The 24,843-nt window shown below is 30.3% G+C and overlaps 1 protein-coding gene across 9 annotated transcripts in view; it reads left to right on the forward strand.

The window, feature by feature from the left end:
• LOC145248175 (serine/threonine-protein phosphatase 6 regulatory subunit 3-like) overlaps positions 1 to 24,843 on the forward strand; it is a 166,985-nt gene that overhangs the window by 110,440 nt on the left and 31,702 nt on the right. For all 9 annotated transcript variants that reach the window (XM_080110015.1, XM_080110016.1, XM_080110017.1 and 6 more), the window contains 12 exons: positions 15 to 80; positions 1,728 to 1,840; positions 3,840 to 3,953; positions 5,109 to 5,238; positions 8,650 to 8,808; positions 10,639 to 10,764; positions 15,156 to 15,220; positions 15,917 to 16,035; positions 16,452 to 16,537; positions 17,079 to 17,150; positions 22,348 to 22,445; positions 23,159 to 23,219. In XM_080110015.1, the coding sequence (XP_079966141.1) occupies positions 15 to 80; positions 1,728 to 1,840; positions 3,840 to 3,953; positions 5,109 to 5,238; positions 8,650 to 8,808; positions 10,639 to 10,764; positions 15,156 to 15,220; positions 15,917 to 16,035; positions 16,452 to 16,537; positions 17,079 to 17,150; positions 22,348 to 22,445; positions 23,159 to 23,219 (1,209 nt within the window). The remainder of the gene's footprint in view (positions 1 to 14; positions 81 to 1,727; positions 1,841 to 3,839; positions 3,954 to 5,108; positions 5,239 to 8,649; positions 8,809 to 10,638; positions 10,765 to 15,155; positions 15,221 to 15,916; positions 16,036 to 16,451; positions 16,538 to 17,078; positions 17,151 to 22,347; positions 22,446 to 23,158; positions 23,220 to 24,843) is intronic.

Below are 24,843 nucleotides of genomic sequence, written 5' to 3' on the forward strand. Positions count from 1 at the left end.
AATATTATTTTTAGTGGTTAAATGATCAAAAGTTAGTTGAAAGACTTGTTGATCAGGTTGTTCCAGCTATAGATGAAGATGTAAGTATTTCTTACCTGCTCCTGATCTTATTTTTTGCATTTTCAAAACAAATGAAATGAAAAAAGATTTTCAAAAATATTGTCTTAGTTATTTTTTATCACCATTTCATTTTGAACTGCCTCAGGAGGACTAGGACTACACAGATGAGAAATCTCTTAATGTAAAGTAAATTGGGGGTGTGAGGGTGTTCTGATAGAATAACTAAAATGTTTTTTCTGAAGTCATAAAAAATATTTTTTTATATACAATGTAATAGATAATTTAATGATATCCACATTTATTCTTTTAAGTTCTTTTTACATCTCCTTCATTCTTTCTGGAATTTTAATGAATATTTTTTTAAAATACTTTGCTTTTTTTTTTTTTTTTTTTTTTTTTAAGTATTAGTTGTAAATACTTTCCATTGAACTGGCATAACGTTATTTTACTGTGTGTGTGTATATATACATACACACTCACACAGCATAATCACATTGACACACCAGTTCCCATTAGATCGCTGTGAAGTTAAGCAACATTGAACTTGGTCAGTATTAAAATGGGTGGCCATTTGGAAATTCCAGGTGCTGTATGTGCTCTCCGCTTATTTCGACTTTGTTTCCAGTCTTTTAGCACTTCTTGTCACTGGACTCAAGCAGTGCCAATTCAGAAATGTGGTTGCCTCATAATTACATGTGTAGCTACCTTTACAGGGCTATCCATTCTTTTGAGACTAAACAAAGGTGATGAGATATATATATATATATGCACATACAGAGTGCAGCATAAGTAATACCTTTTTTGATTATTCTTTTTTCTTTTCTTTTTTTTTTTTTCTTTTTTTAAATTAAAAATTGAAAAGGTTATTTATGCCGTGTATATAAGCTGTTTATACAAGTATTTTGTGAGAGTCTGAATTTTCCATGAAAAAATTTAATTTCTCCTCATCCTTGAAAATAAAATATTGATTGACTCTTATTAATCAATTAGCATGGATACCCGACATTGCCCGGGTCGACATGAAGTTCCGTTTGGGCACACCTGCTATACTAAGGATATTGAGCATTTTCATCATGGGCAACGTTGATACTCCCACAACAATTTCAAAAATAAAAGAACCGATAAAAAACACAAAAATGTAATCGCCTAAAAAAAAGTATGTGACAACCACCTCCCCATCAGATATTTTGGCAGAAGGAATACGAAGAGAAGAAGCTGTCCTCCAGATATTGAGCACTTTTTCGTTGCCTGTGTGCTGGAACGCACTTTGAGGCAACTCAGAAACCTTTCCTATGGCCTAATTAACATTGATTTAAAAAATTACTTCTATTTATGAAAACGTTAAAAATGATTAAAAAAATATCTTATTCCTGAAAAAGTTTTTCTTTTTCTTTTTATTTTGTCGGATTCATATTTTCATTTGATAAAAAATTGTCAATCTATTCAATAGGCAATCATATTTTTTTGTTATATTTCTGAAATATAATTTTTATTGATTACTAATTTTAATTTTGTAGTAACTTTCTTTGCATTTATAACTTTTAAACTTGATTCGGTGTTTGTGACAAAATTTATGAACTTTTTATTAAATCAGCTATTGAACATTAATAAATATCTCTGAAGCTAAATTGTTGCGAATCTGTCAATGTTTTAACTGTTTTCTTCAGGTTCATACAAATGCAGCCCTGTTCCTTTGTGATATAGTACGAGTAGGTCGTGAGCAGATGTCCCGGCTTCAAGATAAAGCTGATGCAGATCCACTTTTAGTTTCTATTGAAGCGTAAGTACATTCATCATCATTATCATGGCAGACGTCATGACATGAGGCTGTTATCCCTGAAGTCTCTATAATCACTCAAATTTACAAAAATGAACAAAATACTGATAGAAATCCATCCAATAAATGTTATGGTGACAGTGAGTGGATTTCTATCAGTATTTTGTTTATTATTTGAGTTTTGAGCGGTTATGGAGACACCAGATAGATGACAGCCTCATGTTCGCCATCTTGTTGTTCTAACTTAGCAACTGATCACTACTTGTTTCAAATTTAAAAAAATGCTTTAAAATTAATTGAAACGCTAAAAACTTATCCAGCTAGGTAGAATGGAACTTGTGTTGCCTTTGGTAACATTTATTATATTTGTTTCTTTATAACTTTCTGTTTGTTGTCTATTGTAATAAATGCCCAAAAGAAATTGACTTCCAAATAGACCTCTCTCTCGTCAGGTTTTTTTTTTATTCTTCAATCTTCTGTTGATGTCCATGCAGTTCTTGTCCAGAATTCTCCCTATACTAAAAAAAAATAAAGAAAAATCTGAATGATGTACATACCCCTAACAAAACGACAATATCATCTATAATATAAATCTCACCTGTCTGTTTAAATGTATGTATGTTTGTATGTCTGCCTAGGTGATGGATTTTCACGAGATTGGTATAATTTTGAAGCTCGACCCTTCGGCCGAAAAATTGGCCAAAAACATTAATTCCTTCATCCTCAACTGGGCACTTTTCTCAAGTGAAGGGTTGCTTTTTTTTGCCGATATTTTCAAGTCATCCCCTTCCTTCGATTGTGTAGCCTTAATTTAAACCTTCATTCCGGTTTGGTGATGGACGCAACAGCAAATACATCAGGTTTTTTTTTTTCTTTTTCCCATGTTCTTTTCCTCTTTCACGGTATGGGTTCGAGCCTGCCTGCCACCACTTTATTTATTTATTTTTTTTCTCAACACACACCTCCAGACAACGCCGGGTACCCAGGCTAGTATTCCATGTAAATTGATCAAGTAGTTTTACTTTTATAAAGAAAATCATTTTTAAGCGATGGATAAGAATTTCTTGACATTGTAACATAAATTTTGCAAGTTTTGTTGAGTTATCACCCTTGTTTTTGAGATATTTTTTTTCAAAATGGCAGGTGAGACAGTCACTCTTCAGATACTTATAAAATTTTATTATCTTAGTTGAAAATAAAACTACATGATCAATTTACGTGATTTTTTAAAATTTAACATTTTCGTTCTGTCACAGGTGCATACATCTTTATTTTTTCTTTCATATATAGGGGGAATTCTGGACAAGAGCCGTCTACGCTTATAACTTTCTCCCATGTTCCTTTTTCATCTGGTATCTTGATTCATGTTGTCTGGATAAAAAAAAAACCCTTTTTAATTATGACCTGATAATTAACCTTTTTGACATGTGTACATGACCCTCAACCCCACCCAAAATTTGAAAAGATTTTCACTAAATAATTTTATCTTTTTGGAATATTATTGAATAAATATTAACTTATCTGATCATATGTTAAAAAAAAAAATAATTTTCAATAATGATTTGATGTCTGATTGATCTAGTAAGCTAAAGATATGATGTACATATGCATGATGAAACAAAAATCACACGAGTTGATCAACTTTATTTTTATAAACTCATTTTTAAGCAATTAATGAGAATACATAGGCATGACAATACAAATCTAATAAGTATAAAATATTGTTATTGATAATCTCCCTTTATTTCTTGACCTTTTTTTTTTTTTTTTTTTTAATGGAAGCCGAAACAGTCTCTCTTCATATACTCATAAAATTTGATTTTCTTAGTTAAAACTTATATTTCTTGATAAATTTATTTGATTTTTGGAATATATTTTCGTTTTGTCATGGGTACGTACAGATTTTTCTTTATTTTTATATTTTAATATGGAGGAATTTTGGACAACAACCCCAATTTTTTTTAATCATTGTTTCTAGATGTTATCACTTTTTTGCTTACAGTGAATCAACCATCTGCCGCTTATTGTACAATATATTGGATGGGGAAAAGAATGAATCGGTCATTGTCAATGGTCTACTTGTGATACAAACATTACTTGATGTCAAAAAACAAGGGTAATATTTTGTCAGCATTTCATTAATTTGTACAAGCAAAAATATGACTTTGTTCTGGATGATTTTGTTTTTATTTTCTGATGAGAAACGTTTTTCTTTTTAGGAAATTAGAAAAAATGGTTTGATAATTGTTTATCTCTTCTATTACCTTATGCCAAATTTGAAGCAAACCATGCTTAGAAACCCTAATATGAACTCTTCTTTTTGAAATTTGATTTAAATGGTTTTTTTAAATCTATGGAAACAAAAGAAAAGATTGTCATATCTTGGCCAATAATTGTTACATTTCAAAATGCAAAATGTCTTTAGAAAACGTTTTGCTTGAAGAAGCTGTCTTAGGAGTTGCTACCAGAGTTTCTAGTTGGCACCTGAATCTGAAGCACACAGCTTTCACAGTGTGTTTTGAGAGGGAACTGAAGATCAATTTTATCATTCTTAGTGCTTTAAGTTGTACAGTTTGTGTCTTTCTCAACTGCCCCCCCACACACACACATACACACATAGATAGCCTATCCTATTTTGTTATCTTATAGTTTTATATTAGGTCAGTGCAGAAATTTTTGGTGATTTCAAATTTCGTCTTTAAAATGGAAAACTTTATTTGTAATAATAATGACATTGGCTCTCTATAACTTGATTCCATCTGTCGAGTTTATAAATATGTTTCACTTGTAAAATTTTTTTAGGTTTCAATATGATGTGTAAATCTAACATGTTCAATCTTTCATGATGTTAACCTAAAGCCATCTAAATAGTTTTGTAATCCTCAAAATAAATGATAATGTGAAGGAACTAGATGGGAATATGCAGGATGGGTAAAGATTTCAAAAAAAGAATTCTCCTAGGAGGTATTTGGTCAGTAGTTCTGCACAAGGACAAGCATTATCATGATGGAAGATGACTCCCTTTCTGTTGACTGGATAAGGTCGTTTTCAGATCAACCTGGGTGAGAATATTTAAGAAAAATATGAATGGTGCTTTCATAATGTGAAAGAAAAACTTATAATATGGTGATGTTTTAGTAATAAAAAATGTGCATAAAATCGAATGATTTTAAATGCCTTTTTCTAGAAATTGACAAAAACTTTTGCACCAACCTGATATTATTTGAAATTGTTTCTCTCCTTAATGAATTTGTTTCTTTGTTTCTTGTAGATTTGAAGGAGAACTTAATCAGAGGACTCCTTTGGATATGGAACGACTGACACAAGGAGTAAACAATGTACTTTCAGCTATAACTCCTCGGATCAAGGATTTCCATTCACTCTTAGAAAATCCTCCGAAGGTTTGTCTTGTTTGATAACTAAAAATTTATTCATAATATAGTTTTTGTATTTAAAATTTTTGCTGTACTTGGAAATTGTTGTGCATATATATTTATTCTATATATTTTGAAGTGAAGTCAGTTTGTTTTTGACAGTGAGATCTGTCTTTCTATGTAACAAAAGAAAGTTGTATTTGGATTCTTCAGACTATTTGAAAACCTAATTCAACAAGAGAACTTTTGTGGAATTTTAAACTGGATGATTTATTTAATCCAAGCATTTCTATTCTACTTTAATGATTTGTTCTTAATTATCTGTATTAAAGGTTGAACCTTCAACCTCCAGAAGACTGTCACTTTGAACTTAATGTTAATCAATGCTTTTAATGCTTGAGACATGTCTGTGTGAACAATTTTAGTATAAATTTGAAGAGACTTGGACTTAATATTGTCTATATTTATTTATATATTTCCATTAATCTCGTATCTATCAGGTTGACAAAGTTCTTGCAGTTTTTAACTTAAATTTAGATAAACATATCTTGGCTCAAACAAAAATTTATTGATCGAAATAAGCACCATCAGAATCAATTGCACACTTTTGCCTACACCAAACAAGTGTATTTATGCCAGTAACATAAAAATCTTGTATTCTTATGGTGATGAAGTCGTTGAAGGCGTTTTTGATATCGCTTGGGTTTTTGAAGCATTTCTCACACTGAAAGTTGTCAAGATGTTTGAAAAAGTAGTAGTCTGTAGGTGAGAGATCTGGAGAGTATGGCTGATGAGGCTGTTTCCATAGCCCAATTCGTTTAACTTCTGCAGGATCGGTTTAGCAACATGCAGTTGGGCATTGTCGTGGAGGAGCATTGGGCCTTTTCTGTTGACTAATCCTGGGTATTGTTGTCGAAGTTTCTGATGTATTTTATCCATTTGTTGACAGGACTTTGTAGTAATAGTTTCGCTTGAATTAAAAACTAATGGATGAGACCACCAAATGACCTTCTTTTGGTGCAACTCTGGCTTTGGAAAGTGTTGTGGAACTTCATCAGCGTCTAACCACTGAGCTGAGTGCCGCCAGTTGTCATAAAGAGCCCACTTTTCCTCAAAAGTCACAACCCAGTCGAGAAACTGGCCCTTCTTGCTGTGTAAAAGGAGAGATGACACTTCATAACAGCATTTCTTTTGGTTGTCATTCAATTCATGGCACCCATTTATCAAGTTTTTTGTCTTTCTAATTTCCCAAGTGGTTGGAAATCATTGTATATGTTATGTTTAATTCAGAAGCAAGTTCCCAAATGGTTGTGTGGATTGGCTTCGACTAAGGCTCTTAATTGATCATTGTTAACATCCGACCACTATGCTCATCATCTTCAACACTTGCCACCGCCACAAAAGTTCTTAAACTACCATTGTGCTGTGTGTTCCATAATGGTTTCTGTGTCAAATGTTTTGTTGATATTGCAAGTTGTTTCAGCAGCTTTTCAACCTAGCTTGAATTGAAATAGAAAATTGTGCAAACTTGCTTCTTTTTATCTTGTATTCAACGTTATGAAAAGAAGACATAATTGTTAAACAATTAGAGCAAAAAAAGCTCTCTAAAATGATATATCAAGTGATGGTATTATAACTTATTTGAAAATAGATCATTTGAGATCAAAACTAAAAATTCTGTAAGAACTTCTCAACCTAATATAAAATAAATAGAATAAGAATAAAAATTTTATTAAAAGCTCTCCTTTTTCTTGTCTTGAGCTCTGTTATGTATCATCCCGTTGTCTCATAACATGCATATACAAGCAGCATTTTGTCAATCTTTTACTTGCTCTTTAATAGTAATTCCATGTTGGAAAATAGCGGGTACTAATGGTCTAAGATGAAAGATGCTATGATCAAAAGAAACAGTTAAGACATAAAGGGCAACCCCGGATCTTGATTTGTGATGTCCCTCCACATTGGAAACCCTTCCAGACATAGTCATGTCCATGACATATGTGCTTATCTTAAATGTTGTGGTTAGAGAATAAACTAGAAACTTGAAGTGCCCAACAAAATAAGTTGATGGATCAGTGTCAGTTTCATGCATAATCAACAAATCTGGTTTCATCTCATGTAAATGGATTTCAACCCTTTGGAATGTTAGAATGCAGACCCTTAATGCTGATAGTATAAATCCACATTAGCAGTTCCAGAGTTGGGTTTACGTTTATTTGTTTGCATAATTTGGATGAAAGTTCTCCCCCCCCCCCCATCTGCTAATTTCTGCCAGATTGCCAGAGCCTATATTTTGCCATGTTTTCTTCTCTCTTGTCTTATCGTTCTTTTTTTTTTTTTGTTTTTTTGTTTTCCTCTTTTTTTTCTCTCTTTTTTTCTCTTCCAGCCTTAGTTTTGTTTTTCGTTTCTCTCTTAAAACTTTTCTTTCTTTCTTTTTTTTTTTTTTCAAAAAGCTGAAATATTTATTTTGCTGTAAAGACTAAGATTTCAACCAATTTGATATTGAGATTATGGGAAGCTTTTGTTTCATTAATGATCACTTTGTTTTCCTCACGTACTCAATGTCTGTTCACCAAGATTTTAATTTAACAAATTAAATATTTTTCAAATTATTTTAAATGTGTTTTTACTACATATTACTTGCACATCTTCCAAGCTGTTCTGGGGTCAGGAAATTTATTTCTATTTCAACTTTTTCTGACACCAGCTATTTGCATTCCTGCAACACCAGCTTGATGGGGGGTTGTCAGTTCGATCGGCAATGTCTCAGTTATGAAACAAGTAGTACTAGTTGACATGGTACGAGTAGCAACTAAAAAAGCAGACCTCACCTCAGTTTTGTCATGTCATTCATGCATAGATATCATCATAGCAATTTTTTAATTCTATCCAATCTTGTTGTACGTAACACAGAATGTAAACAGCTAAGGCTAGCACTCCTGGTTACGATTAAGTGTTTTTGTTTCTCTTTTCTTAACTGTCATGTGTGTGTATGCATATATAAAGACTGATCAATTCAATATTAATAATTTGATTGTGCTCAGCAACTTATTTATTTAAAAAAATAATAAATTTAAGTGAAAAGATGATGGGAGGGTAATAATTTTTTAGTAAAGTTGTTGCAAAAAATGTGACAGCATGCTACGCATTTTTACTGGAGATATGACTGCGAGATTTGTTACTTATGCATTTGAATAGTTTGAAAAATGAAATAGGACCTCATTCCATATCCTTCCTCCACTGTCTTAAAAACAATAATTTACAAATATTGCAATTATACACTATCAAATGGATAATTCTAATTGTAAAAAAATGTGTTTTTAGTCATCAACTTTATCTTATCAGTTCTTTTGAAAGTCTACATCCAATGTAAAGTTTGATAAATTGATAATGTCTATTTCTGAAATGCTTTTTATAGTTGGATTCTTTTATTTTCAGCCTAGATATTGTGCAATGCCAACAACCATTGGTGTTCTGGAACCTCCTTTGGGAAATACAAGACTTCAGATTGCCAAACTGATCACAACTTTGATTCAAACAAATTCACACAGTGTTAATGTTGAATTAGCCAATTCAGGGACCATTGGTGTTTTGTTGGTATGTATGCATTTTGAACGTTTATAAATGTGTCCCATGTTTTAATGATAGACTCTCAATAACATAATCTCTCTTAATATTTACTATTTAAAATTTTCAAGTTTCCTAAGGCTTTGATATTAATATCTATTATTTGTCTAGACTATCATTCCCGTCTTGAATCTTATTCTCATGTTTTAGACAATGTAACTTCTGACCTTCACGTGTCTTGTCAAGCTCTGGAATTTATATAGAATTTTGAATTGTATAAGATTCCAGAGTTAGACAAACCATACCTGGAAGAAGGTTGGAAGTTTCATGTTATGGGAATAATATCTAAGATGAGAACTGTATTCTGAATAAGACAAATAATAGAAATTATTAATCCACATCTAAAAAAAACTTCCTATATCATAAAAATGACATTAAATATTTAATGTTTTCTCAATAAACAAAACCAATTTGTATTGCAAAACATGACAAAATGTAACACGAGAGCATAATTTTAATTGTAATTACATACTGCTAATAAAGAATTTACATTTAAATAAGTAATTATGGATGTAAGTTAGAAAAGTTCTGTTTTTAATTGTTGTAAGGCTCTGTTCAGTCTTGTCTGACTATGGATACTCACTGAAGGGTGCCTTCATGTGAAATGGTGGCAAGAGTTGCAAGAGTAACCACACCTCTTCAAAATGCACTATTTTAATTCAGGTTGTAAGTTTATATATAAGCTCAGGAAAGTTGGAAACAATGCTGAAATAAGCGGAGAACACATAAAATGCCTAACATTCCCAAATGGTTACTGATCTGGTACTGGCCAGACTCATTGATGCTTAACTTTGGTGATCTTGCAAGAACTGGTGTATCAACATAATTGTGTCATAATTGTTGTAAGATGATTCTAATAGCATTCTTCATTTCTTCCTTATTTTATTTTTTTGCTATACTTATTCTATGAATGTCCTTACAAAGTTCCCCCCCCCCTTTCATTTTAAAATCAGAAAACAAAATGTTTTAGTAATTGTTCAATCGCTAGTCAGTATAGTTAATATAACCGTATGTAGTGTATAGTCTAAGACAAAAATGTGTGTGTATTTTTGTTAGTGTTCTGGGTTGAAAGAGTGTCTTATTACTGTGGATTGAGTTGGGTAGTCACTCCCACTTCCACACTGAAATTATTCATAAAAAAGAGGGTGGCTGACTTGAACAAAACTTATTTTTGAAAACCTATATCAATAATTGAGCTAAAATGGTTACCACAATGAAGGGAAAATTCTATAATGCATATGTACATAGTATGATCATGCCTGTCAGCCATTAATCCTAACGTTTGATTGATTTTAAGCAAAAGCCAATTAAGGAAATTTTAAGTGATGGTTGCAAATTAAATGCTAGTTTTGCTTATTATTGCCCCCTTGTAGGGGATCAATCACTATCAGATTTTTTTGCTCTTGTGGAAAATACAGAAAACAGGAATCTGAAAATAAACCAACAGAAAATGATAAAAACTTGTATCCTGATTAATTGCCGGAACAAAAATACAATCTTAAATATTAAGATTCTGCTAAATCTATTATAAATATTTTTCTGAAACAAAAGATAACATTGTTAAGAAAGCATAAATCATCACTACTGAAAGTAATGTTTTAATGTAATTTGGTGGGACGAGGGTAGGGCTTATTGAAATTTGTAGCACCCTACATATTTAGATATTAACTGATTGATTTTTAATAGATCTCTTTCCTCATATATGAAGGAAAGGATATGTTTTGCATGCATTTATGTAAATTCTTTTTGAATAAGAATATTTGAATTACCTTAACATTTTTTTTTTTTTTTTAAATCTAGGATCTATACTTCAAATATATATGGAATAATTTTTTACATAGCCAAGTTGAACAGAGTATAAGTTTAATACTTATTAATCCACCGTCGGAAATTGAAGAAAGAAAAGAACATCCACTTTTACAACAAGTAAGTACTTTTCTTTTTATCAGTAATTGTGTGTGTGTGTGTGACTAAAATATATTTTATATATATATATATATATATATATATATATATATATATATATATATATATTGTCTGGGTCAGTTTGACATCTGCTTTTCTATCTTATATTTAATTCTATTCCCTTTTATTTTTATTTTTATTTTTTTCCTCTTCTTCCCTGTTATGTCTCGGCAGTCGTGTGAAAAGCATATCTTATTTTTCTTTTATTAATATTATTGGAATTTTCCCCTTTTCTTTTCTTTGTACATATTTGTGAATTATTCCATGGATTTCGGCCTTTTGGATTATTTTGGACCATCTTCCAATTACGTGATTTCCTTGGGTTTTACTTGTGCAAATGGAAACTCAATTAACTTTCTTGGAGTTATATTTTTGGATTTTACCGTCATTGGATTTTTTACCTTTCACCAGACTATCCATTCACGTGTAATCACCTTTTTCTTCACCATATTCCCTCTGCTTCACTTTCTGTTATCAAGTAAGATCTTTGATTTACTTGTAGTTTCATCAAATACTTTTGTATGCAAAATCCGATCCCGCATTTTGCTAATTCCTACCCTCTGATAAGAAGGAAAGTATTTCTTCGAAACTCCGCAGATTAAGGACTATCCACTTATCAAGTGTTTCCTTTTCAGATTAAATATGTTTTTAACTCTTTTTTAAAGTGTTTTTTAACATGTTTTATTAACTTTTGTTCTTATATATATATATATATATATATATTTTCGGCTCAAAATAATCTCGCTCACATTCCAGTATTAAAAATTTTTTTAAAATATTTTAAATTATTCCCTATTAACTATTATTCTCTCTTTGTTTGTATCATATGACTTCAGGAATTTACTTTTTCATATCAAAATTATTTCTGGTTACTTAAATCAAAACTAAAAAACCTGCCTACCACTGACTTTTTATTATGGAGTCAAGGATTTCTTTCCAAATTCATTTTGGCTGACAAGGCAAACGTGAAGTGGTTGTATAACTTATTTACTTTCTCACTTCTCGTCACTACTTGAAATGGTTTCATCGGACGACTAGAAAAAACAACCTTACTTTTGCATGACAAGATGGAAATATATTTATATAGAAATAAATATACATTGAGCTTAATGATGGTGGAATACCCTACCCTTTAGTGTATTGAGTGAATTATAAATATTTAGTGTACGTGACCATGTTTAATGTAATGTCCTATTACTATAGTTCCTATCCCATGTGAGGCTGAGATCAACAGATGTTTGTCAAAAAGGAATGTTTATTACCATAATACTATTTAGCCAAACTCCTGGAGTTGAGCAAACTGGTTTTTGTCTCATAAGAGATAAGTGGTTTTTAGTTTCCTGAGTTTCTATTTTATTTTTATTTGGGTTTTTGTTACATTCAATATTTACATTTTGGAAAGATTATTCCATGAAGAAGTCTATTTCATTAAAAACAAATTTAGAATTTAAATATCACAAATACATTCCTTTTTTTTTTTTTTTTTTTTTTTTTTTTTTAACTAATTTTTTTTTTGAAATAATGAAAAAGAAGAAATATAAATAAATCAGATATTTGGAGACTTTAATTCATAATGGAACACTAGTATATATACTATATGTTTAATAAATTTTTTTCTGCTTGGTTCTCAGATGAAATGATTTGCTATAGTTGTGCAACCCACTATTTCCAGTGAATTTGTTGCAAATTAATTTATTTGTGCCACAGTATATCTAAATGTTTTAAAACTAGGTAAATTATTTTAAGGATAACTTTATAGTGCTACTGAAACCATCCTTTCCAGAGAACTTTAAAAATATTAAAAGCAAATTTATATAAATTGATGTTATAATATTTTAAGTGCCATGAAAAAAAATATATATATATAAGAACTCTAGAACACTGCCCAAACCATTGTGTTCTAATCAAGCCGGCTTGGGCACGTGAAAATATGGCGTTTCTGTTAAAATTCACAGAATATAATTTTTTCTTACAAGATTTTTAAGAATGATAACAACATATAACTATAGAAACCTTTAGTGTTCTATCAAAATTCTTTTCTTGGGAAAACTTGTGGAGATGCATACTGAAAATATATTGTTGCTGTTGAAAGTAATTTTTTTCTTTTCTTTGTCTCACACACACACACACACACACACGAATTAAGTGACACCAAATAAACTTTTTGGCCAATGCAAAAATCATCCGTTCTGGGGCAAAATTAGACTTGGGTTTACTTTGTGGGAATATGTTGTTTTGAAAAGCGATGGTTTGTAATTTGTAGTTACAATAAATTAAAGCAGTCACAGAGAATACGGTAAGGATCCATATTGCTATTGAAACTTAAAATGTTATTAAAAGTGACTTTATATGATTTTATGTTAGAATAGTTTATGTATGCTGACAAAAGGTAAACCTAAGGAAGCCTCTGAATTCTGCTGAAACGATCCAGTCCTAGTAAAACAGACTTTGGCCAATGTGTGTGGAAAATACGATCTTACTGTTGAAATACACTGGATATAATTTTTTCAATTTTAAATAGGGTGGCTTGATTTCTGATTCCGTCATTTGAGGTGCAACCATTGTACGTTGGATAATGTGATTGAGTGCATGGTGTTAGAGATGGTGTGTTGACTTATCTGTCGTCTCTATACTGACTAGCCTGTCAAACTTCTTGTCTAGACTCTCTAAAAGTAGTTTACATTGATCTCATTAACTGTTTAAGAGTTATTCATTGAGGAACTAGTCTAATATTGCATGAGGATTATTGATGATGGGTTAAAGGACGTGACATCTCTACACGTAATAGATTATATACACTATTCTACCAGTAATGTGAATTTTTTTTTTTTTTTTTTAAATTAAAAAAAGATGTTTTTTCTTTTTTAATAAGAAAAAACTGATTTCTACCAAATCACTAGAGCATTACTTGCTTTCAATATCTGCATATACTATTTTCACTGTTTGATATGATTAGGCTAGTGTTTAGAAGATTTGGAGAAACATACATAAGTTATTAGGATCATCTGTAGCTTCAAAAAAAAAATTTTAAATGAACTGATTTTCATAAATGAGTATTGTACATTTGGATTAGGACGCTCTGAGAGTCCTTCTAAAACTAAAGCCTCTTTTTTAGTTGAAGAGCTACGAAGACTAAAGTGATACCACATTAAAATATGACATTTTGTGCCCTAGAATGAATTTTTCTACATAGTCACCACCATTCTCAATGCACTTTTGCCAGGAATTTAATGACGCATCTTTGCTTCTGACACACATCCATGGCAAAGGTTGCTTTCTTAGAATCTCACGTCGTCAATATCTGCAACAGAGATGAAACTTTCAGATTATGAATGCATAAATTCAGTCATTGTAAAAATGCAATTTGCTATAGTCTCTGATCCATTTATGCAGATTAAAAAAAAAAATAAACAGGAGGTATTACTTTTGGAATATTTCTTGTAGTATACTCAAAAGAAAAATGAGATGCTACTTGGGCCAGGGAATCTATTATCATCCAGACTTATGGTTAGTGGTAGTTAAGGGAATTCATATAATGTCAAGTTTTTCAGAGTTAGCCTTAAAAAACAAGAAGTAGAATCTAATTTCGAGAGAATAGCATAAACATATCTAGGAATAAATGCATGTATTTTGGGGTAACTTGTATCTTTTAATAATATAAATCTCACCTGTCTGTTTAGATGTATGTATGTCTGCCTAAAACTTTCGACAGACGCGTCGGAATGTGACAAAAAAACTTCAAACTTTTGGACGACAAATATTGAAAAATTGGCCAAAAACATTAATTTTGTCACCCTCAACTGGGCACGTTTTTATCGGGAGGGGGTCGCTTTTTTTTTTTTTTTTTTTTTTTTTGCCGATATTTTCGAAAGTCATACCCTATTTTCGATTGACTAGCCTTAATTTAAACCTACGTCACTTCCGGTTTGGCGATGGGCGCAACAGCAAAGACATTTTTTTTTTCTTTTTTTTTTTTTTTTTTTTTTCTCGTTTTTTTCCTCCTTCGCGGTATGGGTTTGAGCCTGCCTTCCTGCCTACTACCACTTTTTTTTTTTTTTTTTTTGCTCAGCACACACATACAAACACTTGGGCAATGCCAGGCACCCAGGCTAGTTAAATAATATAGCAAACATTTTTTTCCTTTAAAGAAAATTTTCAATATCAATATTTTATTTTTGTTCTATAGAGACTTAAAAAGTTGCAAATTTTTCATTCTTTCAATAAAACTTGTTCCATAGTGTTTTAAAAAAGATATTACAATACAAAATGAATATTTAAGTTTTAGTTTATTATACATGTCATTATTGAATCATGAATTTACTTTTTATTTTGTCAATTTTATTTGTTTTTAGATATTTATTAAATGCAATTTAATACAGAGGATTTTAGATTCATGGGAAGAGAATGACCAATATGAGTGAGTACTTTTCTACATGTTTTTTTCTTTGTTAAACCTTTTTGCTTTTTTTTTTATATAAATTTAGAAATTAAACCATTTTTAATGAGAATTTTTCTAAATGATTTTTACATTTTTATTTAAATGTTTTTCTATCAGTGCTTCCGTCTTGTTCTTCAGTTTTAATCATGCTGTCAATCATGTGCTGTCAACATAAAATAGAATTATTTGTGCACATCTATACTTATGAAAATGCACATTACCATGTGCTATATTTAAATACGGAAGTTAACCACCATGCTGAACATAAGAACTGATACTTTTATTATGTCCCAAGAATTAATACAGCTGCAGTATAAAAGACAAAACCAGGAACACTGACCTGCATTCAGTTTAGTCTGGAGTCCCCATTCACCTACGAAGCTGTTCTCTGGTACCAAGATTTAAAAAAAAATTTTTTTTAACTAGGACTTGTTAGCCTGAAAGGTACTACCTTTCTGTAGACTTGCTGTGGCTGTTTGTAAGCAGAGGAGCCCTCTCCAGTCTTCTATATTTAATCCTGATGGGTGAATTTGGCATTTTCTTCCCAAGCAAGTGCAATAAGGAAGTTAGTTTAATTATCAATCATTTGAACATGAATTATAACAAATCTAATTGACAATATGCATTCCTTGTTCACTATTAATATTTATCGATTTATTTTTATTTTTTTAACAGAAATCGGGTTGGGGGAAGGAGAAGAGGTTACATGGGACACCTTAGAAAAATTGCCAACCACATAGCTGAATGTTTAGAAAAAGGAGAAAACTCGGAACTTTTGAAAGATTACATGAAAGGTAAGAATATATATTTTTTTGCATTTATTGCAATAATACAACCTCATGTCCTAAGTTTCCAAGACTTCCAGGCAAGCTATTAGCTAACTCTGAAACTTGAAAGGCATGCAAAAAAAATAAAAAGTTAAACTTTTTATTTTTAATAAAAAGTTTAACTTTTTGTTTTATTTTTTATTCTTTTTAAAAAAAAATTTTTTTTAAATAATCTTCTGAAGTTTACAAAACAAGTCATTATGTAAATGTAATTTGAAGGCAAGCATATTATTTTATTTTTATAATTCAACCGGAAGTAAACGAATCTAATTTTGAAATGTGTTCTTTTGGTTACATCTTAACTTTACACTCTTTTTTTGTCAAATATTTATTTTCATTATGAATGTGAATAGGTATTCATAAAATGTTTTTTTATTCAATAGAAATTCCAGAAGAATACAGAAATAAATGGGAATCTTTTGTTTCTTCGACTCTGCTTGAAATCAACAAGAAAAATACTGTGGTATCGGTATGTATCAGCTATTTTTGTACTGACTTGCAAGAAGTAAAGGAGTTGGATGTTAATAGCATAAATAATGAAAACTGCTGTCAGAGAGTCCTGATAGACTTAGGAAAGATGATATTAATTTAATTCCCCCATCGATGAATTGAGAAATCATTCTGTTAACATTGGAAAGTGAAATCCTGAGGTTTGCAACAGTCTAACGCTGATTAAGTCCACCTTCATATTAATATATAATCTGGCTCCATTGACACTGAGAATTTTTAGCTTCTTTGGACAATACAAAATGTTTTAATTAATACAGAAGGTCAATATATAAAATACTTACACTGCTTTGTATGGCTCCAAGTGCTAGATGTCGGCAAAGAAAGCAGAAATTGAAAACACATCAATCATTCTTGTGGAGTGTTCGTTTATTTTTTACATATATAATTGGATTTTATGCACTTATTTGCCATAAGCCAGTCTTAAACATTTTTCTAATCATTGATTTTTTTTTTTTTTTTTTTTTTTTTTATGACTAAATTATGCGTTTCTTTCTTGCTAGGTTCCAAGTGTTCCGGTGCCGTCAAGTAGTGAAGATGACAACTTTGGTGATCAGGATTCTGCCATGCAGCAAGTCAGTCTTCTATTACATTTATTATGTTTTTATTAGTTGCATAAAGTATTATGACATCTCATCAGTTTTTTTTTTTAATTTTATTTTTCATTGAATATATTTATTTAAAGAAATAAAAAATCTATTTCAATAAGTTCCTATTTAATTGTCTGTAGATGAGAAGGAAAACTTTTTATATCTAAAAACTTGGATGTTGAGTTGCGTCAGATGATATCTATGGAGATGCACTGGAACATCTAAACAGTCTCTTATGGCTTGTTCGTACAAGTGTCTATCACCCCTCCATTGTTTCAAATATGAATCATGAAGTATTGAGATTGAGGGCACCTATCATTTCGACTGACCTATTGCTTCTGAAATTTTATTTTGAAAAGATTTTTTTTTTCTTTAAAACAAACAGCTGATGAGAGAATGGTTTTTAAACAAGGGAGGGGAAGGAGACTAATTTCTACTTGTGGAAAAGAATTTGTATTAGCAGGAAAACCCTGTGGAAATTCCAGTTCTTTCACCATCATTTGTATAATTTACTGTTAATATTTCTGTTGAAATAATAAATTTCTGTCGGGTTAAGAAAAAAGTATCTTCTGTAAAAATAAGCTACTTTCACCTAAATATTCTTTAAATAAAGCAATTATCTCTTATGGGTCCCCCGACAAAGGAGGGATTGGACTTAGTAATTCACTCCTGTTTGTGTGCACTTTTCTCAATAACCAAGCCTTGGATTTTTTGGCTATTTTGCACAAAGATTAGTCATGGTGAAAGTAAATTTTTTACTCTTGGAGGGGGATCTCACATACTTGGCGTGTTTAAAATTGTAGAAATTTAGTTCTTTTTCAAACAATAAATATGACCATAACATTATTTTCAACTAAATGTTTTTCAGGTCAATAAAACGAATGCTACTTTTTGAAATGTATTTATTTAAAATTGTACTGTTTTGATCAACATTATGACATAATTTGATTTTGGAACAATTCATTTAAAAATGAGTAAAGTTGGAATTGTTTACCTTATCGGCATCTGATTAATCATCAATCTCAAATGCATTTGAATGGTGATAATGTAAGAACATGAAATGCCTTGGCGTATTATTATATACATATAAAATTATCAAATCCGAACAAATTTTAACAAGAAATATCAAAGTTATTTGTAGTGAACTCAATTAGAACAGGTTCAACCAACTTGAGATGAATGCCGTTACAATTACACTTTTTTAAATTTTTTTTTAATTTTACTGCTTTAGTTTACTACATGACAGGCTTTGATTTTGGAACAATTAATTTTTAAATGGGTGGTCAGAATTGTTCACCATAGTGACATTAGATTAATTGCCAATCACCATCTTTGCTGATCAGACAATATCTTTTTCTTTGTATATGTCAAGGTTGAAAACGTATGCAGAAGCAATGAATGCCTTGGCGTATTATCATATAGTTTTACTATTTTTAATTTTCTCATGAATGATTGAAATGATAAAAATGGAAGCCTATTTTCTTTAGTTAACTTTGGAATTTCCATCATCCATGCTAATCACAGTAATGATTAAATTCTTATTGCCCTTGTATCATTCATTACTGTACTTTCAGAGACCATCTTATTCGCAAGTAAGTAAAAATGGACGCAATTTGCACTGGTAGTTCCACGTGTTGAATAATTGTACTTATGTAATTGCATCAATTTAAATGTTTACATCACATTAATCTGAGTGTGCATCAAAGTACATTAAGGGTGATAATGGTAATTACTAGTAGTAGTAGTAGTCGTCGTCGTCGTTGTGCACGTGAGATGAGCCATCACGTTTAATTTCTTTAATAATTATTCTATCTAGATGCATATCCTATAAACTTCACCTATTTCCATTCTAGCAACCCCATTTTTGATTAAAACATGTTGGTAACATCCTCCACTATTCATGTTAAAATTGCACTGGTAAATAGATGTAAAACTAGTTTGGGGCCCCGCATTTGTTTATGTTTGTTTTGGATAACAAATATTGACACTTAATTGAAAAGGTAAGGAAAGGAGGTATATACTTTTTGTTTCTTTATTTTTTTTCTTTTCTTTTTTCTTTTCTTTTTTATTTTTTTTTGGGGGGGGGCATTAATGAGCATTTTAAAAGAACTTTGAACTGTATTTTTGTATATCGCTTATTTCATTCATCTCTACATGCATAACTAACATATATTAATTTTGGTTTTTCATATTCCATCACCTTTTGAATATTATTTCCATGATATATATATATATATATATACATATATATATATATATATATATATATATGTGTGTATGTATATATATACTAGCAAAAGTACCCGTCGTTGACTGGGTTAAAAAACAGCCTACAGAAAATGGACTCTGATTTATGAAAGTATGATAGGTTATGAAAAGGAAGGGTTGTTAAGAGATAGCTTCGAATTTGGGGGTATCAAAACTAAAGCAAAATATGATGAAAGTAAAAATAAAATAGATAAACCCCATAATTTATTATACCATACCTGTTCACACTGAAACACTTATCACAATATTCTGTAGATCTATATTAAAAAACCTTGTTAAACTTTGTGAAATATTTCCATTCTATGGAGGTCAGGTGCGAACGAACACCCCCATAATTTTATTATACCATATTTCTTCAAACTGAAACATAATTATCAAAGTATACTTACGCAGATAGATATGAAAAGCCTTTATTAAAGTTTGTACCTATTTCCATTCCATGGAGGCCAGGCGCGAACGCAGACCCCACAATTTTATTATACCATCCCTATTTAAGTTAAAACCTACTTATCAAAGTATTATGTACATCTATATCAAAAACACTTGTAAACGTTTTTTTTTTTTTTTTAATTTTTACATTTTTTATTTCCATACTTCGTGAACCAGGCGCATGCGCAAACCCTACAATTTTAATGAATCCTCATTATGCCAGATCAAACATACCCATTCCTGTGTCTCAATACATCTTCTATCATTATATGTAATCAGTTTTTTATAATAGTCAACCATATAGGAGCCTATTCATGACCAGACACACACACACACATTCAGCTTTATATATATATTATACACTGTCAATAGCATTTCAGGAATGTAACAACAAATATTAAATAATATTGATAATAGAAATGGGGGGGGTAAATAATTCATAAAAAATGTCTCTTCAGAAACCAACGTGCAGGTATCAGGAAGTTTCATTGGATGTCCTGTTTTGGCAAGTCGAGAGAAGGCTTAAGGCTCTTTTACAAATAAAATAATGGTGAAGAAAACTTAGCAGACTTTATTTTAATGAAAGTAAGAGGAGACCTTTCATAATTGTTTTAAAAGATGCAATATGCTAGAAGCTTCGGAACGATTCAATTGAATAAACATAAGTTTGATAATTAACTTTTTTTTTCTTTTCTTTTTTTTTTTTTTTTTTTTTTTTTAAGGAATTTATTGGGGGGGGTGTTTTACTTGCCATGAAATTATTTTTATCTGGATACAAAAAAAAAAAAATCTTTACAGTAAGTAAATTAAAAAAAAATATATATACAGACAGTCCTACAATGGAAGTGGAATTGGCCAAAGTATCATTTAAAAACATGAACAAGAGATACCTGTGTCTGCATTGAAAAATAAATAAATAAAAGAATAATAAAAATAACTGTGATAACTAGTGTTGAGAATCAAAACAAATTAGAAGCTTTTGGGTATCAGAATTGTAAAATTGTCGCTTATTTTCAGATGCCAAGAATGATTCTTTTTATTGTTTTTTTTTTATTTATTTAGAACTTAATTTTCCATGGTTCGTATTAATGATAAAATTATAACTATTTATTGATTTTAAACTATTAGTAAAACTAAAATTGATAGATCATCCCACAAGTGTATTTTTATGTGTACGAAAATATACGGGCATATTACATTGTTTTTTTTTTTTTTTTTTTTTTTTTTTTTTTTACAGTAAACCTCCCTACACACACACACACACACCAAGAAAAAACTGTTTTTAAATTTCTAAACAATCAGGAAAAATATTGTACTTATCCAATCGCTAGAATAACACATCACAGACACACTTGTTTCATTTTCATTACAATCCATCATTGTGGCTTGATACAGCTGATCTACTGACCACACAATTCTATCCTCAAATTTGTCACCATTGACTCTTCAGATATAATGCCTTGGTCATTGTGCTTACAAAGACATCTGCAAAAATAAAGCAATATTCTGTAGATATTAAGTTACATTAAGTTTCTAAGAGTGTTTATTATCAAGAGAAAAAAAACTTTGCATTATAACTTGACAAAAACTTTACTCCTTAAGTGACTAAATATAATTATTTTTAATTAACATATATATATATGCTTATCTATGGTAATGTGTAAACACCGCAGCTTAGAATGAAAATGGGCATCGAGTTTTATGTAAAAAAAACTGAAATGAAATAAAAAGTGAAAGTGTTTAAACATAAAAACTATTTCACTCAAAAGAAAATTTATTTTATAAATATTAAGAATTGAAGTATAATTGAAATTTACTTCACATATTAAAGTATTTAATAACTGAATACTATACAGCATGTAATCTTGCCAGATTTATTTGACCTGTCTCTCTTCACATGCACTTAGTAATAGCCACTAGCAGATTAGTGAAATAAAAGTTCCAGAATTTCGGTTTACCACCTCTGTAGACAACACTGCCAGAATTCAATAGCTATTTTCTTTCTAGGTTGCTGACCACATACCATAGCAATACTTGCAGAAGAGACTAGCAACATCACATCTATGGTAGAAATGGCCTGGAGAAGAAATGATGGGTCCAACCAAATGGCACATGGGCTTTCAAATCTTATCAAGAACCCTTAAATGGGACAAATTCACCAAATTTTTGCAGTGTTGTCTACGGAGGTGGTAAACCGAAATGCTGGAACTCTTATTTTACTAATCCGCTAGTGGCTATTACTAAGTGCATGTGAAGAGACCAGTCAAATAAATTTGGCAAGATTATATGCTGTATAGCGTTCAGTTATTAAATACTTTAATATGAGAACAATACTCTATACAAGGTCTTTGTTGAGCTGCTTAATTGTCCCAAAATTCCACAAGTTTTAATAGAAGTTTTAAATTTTAATATGCATTTTTAACTGCAAAATGTTTTTAACTTTTTTACTTTAATAAAAAGAAATTTGTTTTTTTATTTTCACTAGACGTTCTCGGATTACCAGTTGCAGCAGATGACGACAAATTTCATTGATACTTTTGGGTTCAATGAACATGAATTTGCTGATCATGATGGGAAAATAGAGTAAGTGTTGTATTTAAAAAAAAAATTTTTTTTTTTTTTTTTTTTTAAATGTTGCCATGTTGTAAAGTTGGAGAAAGAATAACATCAAAATACAACCGCTGAGATACAATGCGCAGCTCTTTACAGATTTTCTTTTTCCACCTTTACAACATGGCAAGAAATGAGGAAAAAAGAAAAACAACATACTGAGGATGGAGTGTAGCTCTGAAATATATTTGTTATAAATTTCAAACAAGTAAAATATTTGTTTATTTGCCTTTCAAGCACACTAAATGCGTATTTTATTTATTCAAAATAAAAATGGTTGGTTTTTTTTTTTTTCTTAGTTTGAACACTGGACTCATACCAAAATTTATTTTTAAAAAGTAATCTATTGTCAAAAATCAATTTATATATCAAATTGATTCATTAAGATAGAGATGTATTTGATAGATTTAAAAATTCATTGAACTATAAACTAACCTGATTAGATTAAAAAAATGAATTACATATCATCAGAAACTTGACTGGAGAATGGTTACATTTGGTATCTTTACCTTCGCAAGTTGATTTTCCAAATGTAACTATGGCAGATCAAGCTAATCTATATAGTTCTCTTTGAAATATGTGAGAACATACCTTTTTTATATGTAGTTAAGCATTCTAATCATTTCTAGATTAAGTTTTATATGGTATTAAATGTATTCATTTTTGTCATTTCTTCCTAATTGTAGTGCAACCTTCACAGATAAGATCTCAAGTATTGATTTTAATATAAGGGCAGATGAAGATGGCGTAAGTAACTTTTTCCCCTCCTATTTTTTTTTTTTTTTTTTTTTTTTAAATTTTAAATTGTTTTGAAAAAAAAATGATTTTAAGTTTTAATATCATCTGATATAAAATTTAGGGTTCTTGTCTAGAATTTTCCTTAATTAAAAAACAAAAAGAAAAATTTATGACATATGTACCTTTGACAAAATGACAATATCATGTTCCAAAAATCAAATAAATTGATAAAGTAGTTTTATATTTAAATAAAAACAATCAAATTTTATGAGTAATGGGAGAGTGGCTGTCTTATCTGCCATTTTGAAAACAATCTTTAAAAAAAACAAAAAAAAAAACAGAAGTAACTTGACAATAATTCAAACTTGCTGGGTTTGTTGCAATGTCTATGAATTTCTATTAATCACATAGAAATAAACTTCTTTGTAAAATAAAGTTACTTGATCAATTTATGTAATTTTTGGAATATGACTTCATTTCATCACGGGTACAAACATCATACAGATTTTTTTCATGTTTTTTAAATTTTGAACAAGAACTGAAAAATATACTTGAAAGAAAATATTGGTAATTCATAACTAGGTCTATGACAAGAGAATATTTTTATCATTGTTTCGACTCTTGGGTAATATATCCGACACAGTTAATCAATCGAGAACCATATCATTATCTAAAAACATATACGATGTTAACTGATATATATACTCGAGAGTCAAAATAATGGAAAGAATATTCTCTTGTCATAGCCCTATTCATAATTTAACCTCTTGTTCATCAATCAAACAAAAATTACCTCCCTTTAATAAATTTTCTAATTTGAAATTTAGCTCCCTAAATCATGCTGTTCATTGATGCCAGCCTGTAAAACAGATGTTTTAACTTATGTCAATGATCTCTTAATTTCTCACCTTTTTGAAGTATTTTTGTTTGTGATTTTTTGCATTTTTGTTTGTGATTTTTTGCATTTATTAAAGTTTATAAGTTTGTGCCTGGTTATAAACGAATGACTTGATAGTTAATATTTCATTTCTTTTAAATTTTTTTTTGTAAGTAATTCAGCCATCATGACAATTTTGTAGGGAGTTGTCCTTGCTAATGCTAACCAGTTTAGGGGACTGAAAAGTAGGTATTTTTATGAAGACATTCTTACTAAGTTGATTACCAACCAAGGTAAAGAGTTTGACCTTCTCTATTTCTACTCGCAGAGTAGTTTGATTTCAGAGATTTCTTTCTCTTAAGCAAGCTACTAACCAAAGCTGAAACCTTTACCCGGCCGAATCAGTTTAACATTATTCTCAGGATTTTTGTCACAGTTTGCTCTCTGTGCCCTTTCCAAGGTATCCGCAAAGCAAGGGAACTATTAATCTATAGCTGATGGTTGATTCATGGGCATCAGAGCATGTCCATGCGCCGATGGACAACTAACCAATTTTATTATATACGTGAACTTATATTTATTTTTTGTATTTTCTTTTCTATTTAAATTGACTATTTTTCTCAACTTGGATGTTTTTATTCGAATTGAACGTTTCTGCCAATGTAACCGTCAACCTTCTTTAGGTATGACTTACCTGACTTGGAAATTGAACATTTCATTTAATCTACAAGGATTGATTATTCTTGTTACATCAGC

This window comes from Euprymna scolopes, chromosome 26 (genome assembly GCF_053919585.1).
Source record: "Euprymna scolopes isolate OS-2025 chromosome 26, ASM5391958v1, whole genome shotgun sequence".
In the NCBI taxonomy this organism is placed as follows: Eukaryota; Metazoa; Mollusca; class Cephalopoda; order Sepiida; family Sepiolidae; genus Euprymna; species Euprymna scolopes.